Source organism: Morus notabilis, unplaced genomic scaffold (genome assembly GCF_000414095.1).
Source record: "Morus notabilis unplaced genomic scaffold, ASM41409v2 Scaffold404, whole genome shotgun sequence".
NCBI lineage: Eukaryota > Viridiplantae > Streptophyta > Magnoliopsida > Rosales > Moraceae > Morus > Morus notabilis.
In genome coordinates, this window is record NW_010362549.1 from 374,492 (window position 1) to 383,720 (window position 9,229).

Genomic DNA, 9,229 nt, shown 5'->3' on the forward strand with positions numbered 1-9,229 from the left:
AGGGAAAGAAGAAGGGAACTAAAAGCAGAGGAGCATGCAATTGGGGGATGGCCGAGGGGAGACAAGTCTCCTCAGAGAGTGGGACCCAATTGGGGTGTAGCTTTGCTTATGGTTGCGTATGCTGTATGCATGAGAGTGTGTTTAAAGGAGCAACGGTGTGTTGGGTCTCTCTGGCTTGATCGATGTGCCGAAATTCTTTGAAGTGATGTGCTTACCCCCGCTCCTGCATATCCCTATTTATGCTACATCCATCTTCCATTTTCATATTTCCATCAATATACTAATTTCCTTAATCGGGGGGTTTTTTTTTTCAATATTTTAGTGCCGTACTATAATTAAGCCCAATGCTCTGCGTCCAAGTGTCGTTCCATCGACGTTGCATTATGTAGCCGTTATAACTCTTTTCCGTTAAGATCTCGTTCATTTCACCGATTTGAGTTTAAAATTCGAGTTTTGTTATAGTAAAAAGCTCTAAAAAACAGTCATATCTAATTTTTTTGTTACAGTAAAAAACTCTCACATAAAGTCACATCTCAACTCGAATTATAAACTCGAATCAACGAACTAAGCGAGCCCTAAGTGGTCCTAGGTGTTGAGAATTACATGCCCTAATTCTTACGAGAACAATAAAATAAGGATTATTATCACTATTTGTCCCTGAATTTTAGGGTTATTTCTAATTTGCCATCTGAATTTTAACAAATCTCACTTTACACTCTGAATTTTAAATTGTTCCCACTTGACTCTTTTTGTTGTAATTTCTCTAAAAAAACTAATAGAAAAAAAGAGAGTAATGCAATCGCGTGGTATTTTTATTTAAATTTCTGTTATAATCAAACATATAAAAACTACATGACAACACTTAACCTCTCCTTTTTTCATATGATTTTAACATAAATTGTAATAGAAAGGATTAAATGAGAACAATTTAAAGTTTAAAAAATAAAATAAAAATTTTTAAAGTTTAAAGAGCAATCTGCGAATACCCTTAAAATTTGAGAGAAACTAATAATAATAATCCATAAAATAAAGAAAAGTAATCAGTTCACTCTTCGTGTGAGAGTTAGGTTTACTTTGAGCTATTCTAGGCTTTCATTATGATGTTTTCAGATTTTCTATATTTCTTTCTAATCGAAATCGGAAAACTCGTTGATCTACGTACTAACTCTGTGTTAAAATGATAATTAGACTCCACATACTCAACATAAAGTTAGTGCGTTAGTTATTTAAAAGTACGACCATGTCATTCTATTATCTCTGTAGAAAAAGTATAATATTGGATTGGGGAAAAAAGGAATGTACTGCACTTGCATCACATGCATAATATGACATGAATATAAAATATTTAAGGGAGGGACTAGGGAGTCATTTTGGAGTATGATCCAATCTGTTAAATCCCCGTAGGAATATGGAGAATCCGAGAGACTAGTTTGAGGCTTTTTCTCATGTCTCCTTCCTAAATAGTAGTTATTCGCCAGCTTCTGCAATTATGTACTGTCTCCATTCCATTCTCCAGACGTCTGTCTGCCCTCACTAGACAGTAGACAAATACATGCATACCTCTAAATTAGCCCAATTCGGTTTAAGAAAGAAAGAAAGAAAGAAAAAAAAAAAAAAAAGAGAGTGATATCCCAACAGGAAAAAGTATTGAATAATTTGATAGTTCTGCTGAAAACCCAAAAAGGTTTGGGTCCTAACTTAAAAGGAAACTATGTGGTATGTGAAAGAAACAAATGGTAACATGCTGGGACTCACCATATATGTACAGATCATATAATTGCCACTTGCAATCTTAAAAAAAAAAAAAAAAAGTAAAACTAGAAAAAGTTTTTTCTGAAGACTCGTTAATTCACATATGGTCAAGCTAGTTAATGCAAGTTCGATAAAAAACAATGAATATTTAACAAGGAAAAGCTAATTAATATGAATGTCTCTCTAGCATTCATTATAGTTGTCATAGATAATATTACAAATCTCCCATCCCATGTGAGAATTCCATGACTGATCATGGCATGCCTTTGTGTGCTTCTTTTCCCTTTTTATCTTTCTTTTTCCCTTGATCCCCTTCTCTCCATTCCTTTTCCTGTCTTGGAAAGAAGTTTTTGATAGGTCTCATCTCACATGGAAAAAAGTAGGAACAAATGCTTGTTTTGTTTGGTAATATTTTTCTCTTCTGGATTGAACAAAAAAACATCACAAGTGAGGGTTCAGGTGCTGATGCTTATATCTCATTTGGTCAATACCATGTTTCACCTAACAAATATATGATCAAGTCTTATGTTCTATAACTATATAAATGATGAATTCTATGGCACTAAATTTCAAGGGGCTCGTTCAATACTTACGTACACTGAACTATTACTCAACAGAAAGTGAGAGCTTTGGTTTTGGCTCATCAGGATAGATGTAGGGTTTGTCGATCACTCAGATAAATGCAGTAATTCGAGCTTTTCTTTGCTTTCATTGTCCAGTTTGCAAGCAATGATGGAAAGGATTGTTGTTCCGCATTGAACTGGAAAGTAACATGCTATGTCTAGTGTAGTGTTGATTTAGGATATTGAAGTTGGTAAGAGGGATTTTAGTTATCCGGTATTGAGTCTTAGGACTGCTTAATCTAATCCCCTTGTCCGGCGTACTAAGAGCGATATTGGGCTCAAAATGCACTTTCTACTTGTTAAACACCCAGCAAATGAGGCTGCTTAACTATTGATTGGAGGTGGCTAGACTTTCCACAAGAATCAAATTCGAAAACAGTATTGTTATCTGTCATCTGTTAAATGTTTAGAGCCCGTTTAGTTCGCTGATTCGAGTTTTTAATTTGAGTTGGGATGTGACTTTATGTTATAGCTTTTTATTGTAGTAAAAAAATTAGATGTGACTGTTTCTGAGAGCTTTTTACTATAACAAAACTCGAATCGGTGAAATAAACGAAGCTTTAGTTGAAAAGCCTAATTATTATCTTAGCGTAGAGACAACACGTGGTTAAAAGGGGCGGGAAGCCCCAGCATTAGGGCTGAACCCCTAAAGCAAAATTTTATTAAGGGTACTTTAGATATTTCACACTCGTAACTTCTTGTCCTAATTATATATATAAAGAGGTTGCATTTTTGAGTTAATAGAGAGGTGAAAGAAAACACAAAAAAAGTTGAAAGAGGTGTGGGTTGTGATCTGTCTTGTAATCTTCTTGTTCATCAGTGTATTTCTGCAGTGGCTGAAATGTAGGGTGATCACTATAAATCTTGCATGTTATTGCCTATTTGTTTTTCTTATTCGATTTCATTGTTCTCTATAACATAGAATTAGGCAGCCTAATTCTTAATATTAAATCCCAGCAAGCATTGCTCATCAAACCGTAAAGATAGCTTCCAAGCTGACTATAGTATTGAAGAGAGATGATTTGATTCAAGGCCTCTACTATCTTCTTTTTGTATGTATATGGTAATTTCTGTGTATCTCATCCCTGGATTACTTGAGATAAACATAATTAAAACTCGACTTTTTATTTTATTTAGTTTTAATTTTTTTGGAGGAACTTGGTGAGAGCCTAAGAGCTGGCAATAGCTCTTACAAGGGCATATCAGACAATTACAAAGAGAATGTTCTATGAAAATGAAAGCTTAACTGGAATAGGTAATTTCCAAAAGGGCCAAGCCAAGAGGAAAAGGAGACATAGAAGAAGCAGTGAGTTTGACACTTAGCAAGTTGTCTGGTTGCTGTAATGGCTAGAAATCCTTAAGCCATAGCCAATTGGGGTGGTGAGCTGTGAGCATGAACCAGAGTTAGGCCTCTGTACTGTCCCTTGGTGCTCTAAAAAAGCTAATGAAACGCTTCGGATTCTTCGTAAAGTGAACCGATTTCATCTTTCAGGTGTGAGGTGGGACACATTTCGGTCCATGTCGATTTCTACTCTTGTGTTTTTTAGCAAAACAAATGTGAAGCTTACTAAAAAGAAAAACAAAAAAACAAAAGTAAAGTTAGGGGAAGAAAAGAAATGTGACTGATAAAAAAAAAAGTATTTGGATGTAAGGGGCACAATGGCATATGTTTAATAAGTCTGGCTTCAAAATCACCCAAAAAAGAAAAAAAAAAGGTGGATTTGGCACTAGCTTAGAAGAAATGCAAGTGGTCTAATTTGTGACTCACAGACACTGCTACCTACTAATGCTACATAGTTAGGACTGTGTCAAAGAGTCTTGTCTGCTGAATTATCAGAGAACAACTTTAGATCCACTAATTTGTTTTCTTTACATCAAAGCTTTTCTTTGTTGCAAATGATCAATTTTCTTGTGTCATAATCCATTAGTCTTTTTTGGCTTCTGATTGCAAACTATTGATCACCATTGTTTATAAAAAATAAAAAAATAAAAAAATAAAAAAAAAGAAGCCACCAGATTCTGTAATATCTGAATTTTTTTTTCCCTACCATCTTCACGGTTAAATTTGTATTACCATGTTCAACAATTGCTATCAACCTTATCTTTACTAAGAAAAGATAGCAAATGGGAATCCATTTTATGCATTCAATCTCTAGCCACTAGTTGTGTGCACCAAGGAAAGTCTTTTTCTCTCTTTTAACAATAAGATAGAAACTAGCGAGTGGGAAAAAAAATAATAAAAGTTTAAAGATGATTTTTAAGTTTCTATGCATTAAAAAAAAGGTTATAGAAAAAGAAAAATCAGATACAGCCTTTTGGGATTGAATGGTCCAAAACTCATCAGACAGATATTCTATTATGATTGCACCTGAGGTTTATTTGGAAGAGCCTTGACCTTTTCTTTTCTGCTCACGAAATTAGTCTCCTTTTATCATTATAAGATCCACATGCAAGGCATTAGAAAACACACTAGTCCCACTGTGTAACTTTGGTAGTAAGATTTTGAAGGCCCAAATACGGTGTATAAAAGAAGTATTCTATTGGCTTATTAGTGTCAAAAGAATTTTGTGGGATCCACACGCATAATGGAGGATGATAAAAAAAAAAAACGAGAAATCACAAAGGAAAGAAGAAAATTTGGAGATTTTTGTGTTCAAATTAATACTGATGCAAGCAAAGGAGTAAACTCTCCTTTCAATGTTTCCTAGGGAGACATGTTGGATTAGACAGACAACATGGAAATTCAGGGACATCTAAAAGATTATCTGTATTGTCGAAGTTCAAAGATTTATTAACAACCCAAGTTGAAGACCAAGGCCTGGTTACTGATTTGGGCATTTGGGCTTTGAACATAACAAGGTTGATCTCATGGGCTGCTAAGACACCTCATTTGACTTGCAGTGGAATGCTTTTGATAAAGCATGAGCCACAGAACTATAAGTTAGATTAACCTAGTGGCAGGTACTAATAATAACTTAGCAGAAACTGCTTGGTTACTTGTTTTCCAAAATTTAGGTACTAGGAATCTCATGTGCAAGAAATTACGAGTTTAAGGTTGTTTTGAGCGTTAGACTAGCTAGAATCACAACATCAAAGTTCCTTCATGTTTTCTTCTGCTCTCCATCGCTCTTCACCGCAATGGGCGCTAGGGGTATACCTGCAGAAGGCACTCTGACGCTCACGTCAGACAAATAATGAAGAATAACAGGGAATACCCCATGCTGTTTTTAAGCACTGTTGCTTTCAACTAATGGAAAATGTTCTCGAGCATCGTCATTTTCTTTGTTATTTACACAACAAATTATTCTTTGAACCCTTTAGGCCATTAGCTGCTAGAACGGCCTTGTTTGGCAGGAGGAAAAGTGAAAGGAAGGATAAGGGTGGGAAGTTAGTTGTTTGATTTTCAAGACTTATGGTGGTTTGAACGAATATATATATATATATATATATATATGCACACACACACACACACATGGGATTTCCTAATAGAAATCTTGTAGAATTATTCTCCAATAAGAAATATTGTATAACAGTAAATATTATATAGCATGTAAGATCCAACGTTGAAAATTTATCTGCTTTCAGTGTCACAAGTTCGTCCGAACAATACTACAAAAGATGTAATTGAATGTAGTTTCCCACATTGGGAAAAAAAACCCCCGAAATTCGAAGAATTATTTCGAAAAGGGCATGAATCACAAGTTCCATGCTTTAAAGACGAAATTATACCATATCAACAAATGGGCATCAAGTGAAAGGACAAATGAAAATACTTAAGTCTTTAATAAGAATCTAATAAATAAAAACATATCGGAATCAAATATTATAGCAATGCAATACTTTCACTACATATTTTATATATATATATATATATATATATCATCAGTTGGCCATACAAACTCAAGTAAATTACCTTGCCGGGCCGCTGAAATAACATAGCCAACTGACCAGAGTTATTAATGATATTATAATATAAGATTACGCAACGGAGACAACAACCTTACGTCAAACTCCTCCAAAGGAGAAGCCAAGCGTAAGAGAATCAGAACCCCATCATGCCTCTCTTTTCTTCACAACCTCACATAACATCACTCTCATTTTTTTTATTCCTTTACATCACAAGTATAATCTCATCTAAGCCCAAACACAAGTTTAAAATAATAAAAAGAGAGAGAGAAGGAAAAAAAAAAAAAGGCAATGCAAATAGTTATTCTTTTTCTCTTTCTCTTTCTTTTTCTTTTTCTTTCTCTCTCTACTTGTGATCATGGCCAGTGACACGGTCCTTGACCTGGAATCCGCTGCCATTCGGCTTCCTGGTTAGAGCAAGGTGGACTCCGGGATCATGGTGAGTGCAACTGCTGTTGTACATAATGGAATTGTTAATGCCTTGAACGTTGCTGTTCATGAATGCGGTCATTGGCAATCCATTCTTTGCCTTCCCTTTCTGACTCTTGTCCTTCTTCGCCTTTCCATCGTCGCTGTCGCTGTCGCTGTGGGCTGCGTTTTTGCCGTCGCTTCCCACGACTCTGCCAGTGCCATTCTTGTGAAGGTACCGGGACCTTTCACCAGTTTTGTTCGGGGATTTGATGAGCTCCATGAGAGCTCCTTTGTTTTCCCCTGCAAGGGTTATGATCCTCATGCCAATGTCCTCAGAATCGGATGGTTTCTTATCACCGCCTAGCTTCTCCTTGGGTTTAATCCCGGTGGTGGAAATGTGATGAGTGCCAGTCTGGCGGGGCTCACCGCTGCCAAGCCACGGCCTCGGCTTTTCAATGGTCCTTTGGACCAGCACGGTCTTTTGCTCTGCCTCGGCTGGAATCCTGGCTTCAGGCTCAGCATTGGACCTCAGCTGAGAGGTTGGTAGAGTGAGAGGAGAGGGAGGCCTACCAGGTGAGGTGGTTTGTGGCGCGGGAGGCTTTACGGTTTTGGGAGACTGGGTAGGACTGGGCAAACGAGCAGCAGTTGCGGTGGGGGCAGCGGTAGTGGTGGTGGCCGCAGTGGCTCTATATGGTGATGAAGGCACCGAGGAAGTTGTCGTGATGGAAACAGCAGTAGAAGGTGGTGACCTTGCTCGTTGAGCTGGTGATGTTGGCGCAGGCGATACAGCAGGTGCAGGTGTGGGTGGGGGAGGAGCAGTAGTAATTACCGGACGACTAACCACAACAGGCGCGGGGACTGGAGCTATTGGCCTGAATAGCGGTCGAACTATAGGTACCGGAGCAGCAACGGGTGCTGGCGCTGGAGCAGGGGCAGGCGCAGGAGTGATTACCGGACGACTAACCACAACAGGCGCGGGGACTGAAGCTATTGGCCTGAATGGCGGTCGAACTATAGGTGCCGGAGCAGCAAAGGGTGCTGGCGCTGGAGCAGGGGCAGCGGCATCGGCAGGGGCAGGGGTAGGGGCAACGGCAGGGGCAGACGCAGCTGGCGCAGGCGAAGCTGGCGCAGGCGCAGGCACGGGTGAAACTGTAGGAGAGGGTCTTGGAGCCGGTGTCGGCGCCGGAGAAAGTTCTCTCGCCGGTGTCGGAGCCGGTGAAGCCGGTGTCGGAGCCGGGGCAGGTGTTGGTGCAGGCACTTGCGCTGGTGCTTGTGCTTGAGCTTGTGCAGGTTCGGGAGTGGGTGTAGAGGCAGGGGCGGGGCCGGGGGCGGGACGGATCATGGAGCCTAAACGGAACCATGGACGTGGTTGAGCTGCCATTGTGTCGATGAAGAAAAAGGGTTTGGAAGAGTTTAAAGAGGTAAAGAAAGGCAAGAGAAAATGAAGGAGTTGGGCACTGATAAAAATGGCTGATTTGTGTTGTTATTTATAGTTTTAACATGGTTAATACGGGGAAAAGAAAAGGAGTTAATAAAAAAAGGGAAAGCATGAGAAACACGCTCAATCTGGAGAGATTGAGAGAAACAGAGATGGGAGAGAGGAGAATACGAAAAGCATCAGATTCAGCAACAAGCGCAGACAGCTTACAAAGTTGGCCAAGGAAGATTGGCATCTGAGGGTCATTTTATACAGTTTTTTGCTTTTGGAAAACCAATGGTGGGTCGTCGTCGAAGTGCTATTGTCATTGCGGGTTATTTGAACCTTAAAATATGCAGTAAAATCAACCATACTTTTTCTAATTTCAAAAAGAATCAGTGATTAATAACACTTATATTCTAGTTGACTCACTAAGATTGAATACTACATTGTTTATTGATAATGCTTATGTCCATATTGCTTTATTAAAAACATGTTAATGTTCTCATGACATCAAATGAATGTATGACTCCATAATTACAATTCCATTTTCTTTGCAATATGTGTATGCTTTCACAATTGATAATGGGTGCACGGCATATTAAGAGTTAAAAAGTCCTAATTCCTTCTATGCTAGAGCAATAGGAAACGAATAGAGGAAAGAAAAGATAACACATGCACAAAATTTGTAGTGTTTCTTACTCACGCTCAATAGGTGAGCTATGTCGACTTGCCATAGCACAATATCGAGGCACAAAGTACAAATTAAATACACTCTGCATGAAATACATTTTTCATTTATTTGTCTTTACTTAAACACCTTGTCTCAGAGTCTTTTACGTTGACTAATTATGACACATTAATTTATGTACGGAAGTGAATTACATAGACAAATTATTATAAAATTCACTACTTTATTTTCTTGTTAAAACATTCTCTCATGCAAGTGGAATGAGTAACTTTAGTCATTGTGCTTTTACCAAAAAAAAAAAAAAAAGAAAAAAAAAAAAGCCATATTGTGCTAATTGTGGCTCTAAACCATGGCCGTCTGTATGTAGGTATAAAAGTGAGACTGTATTTAGAGTGGACAACAGCCAAGCAGACATTTCTATCCAAGATT

At 38.2% G+C, this 9,229-nt stretch overlaps 1 protein-coding gene across 1 annotated transcript; it reads right to left on the bottom strand.

Moving 5' to 3' along the window:
* Positions 1-6,280: 6,280 nt before the first annotated feature.
* On the bottom strand, positions 6,281-8,320 carry LOC21406221 (vegetative cell wall protein gp1). Its single transcript, XM_010102389.2, has one exon. It carries the CDS (start codon positions 8,071-8,073, stop codon positions 6,628-6,630), a length of 1,446 nt encoding a protein of 481 aa, XP_010100691.1. The 5' UTR covers positions 8,074-8,320; the 3' UTR covers positions 6,281-6,627.
* Between the last annotated feature and the right edge of the window lie 909 nt (positions 8,321-9,229).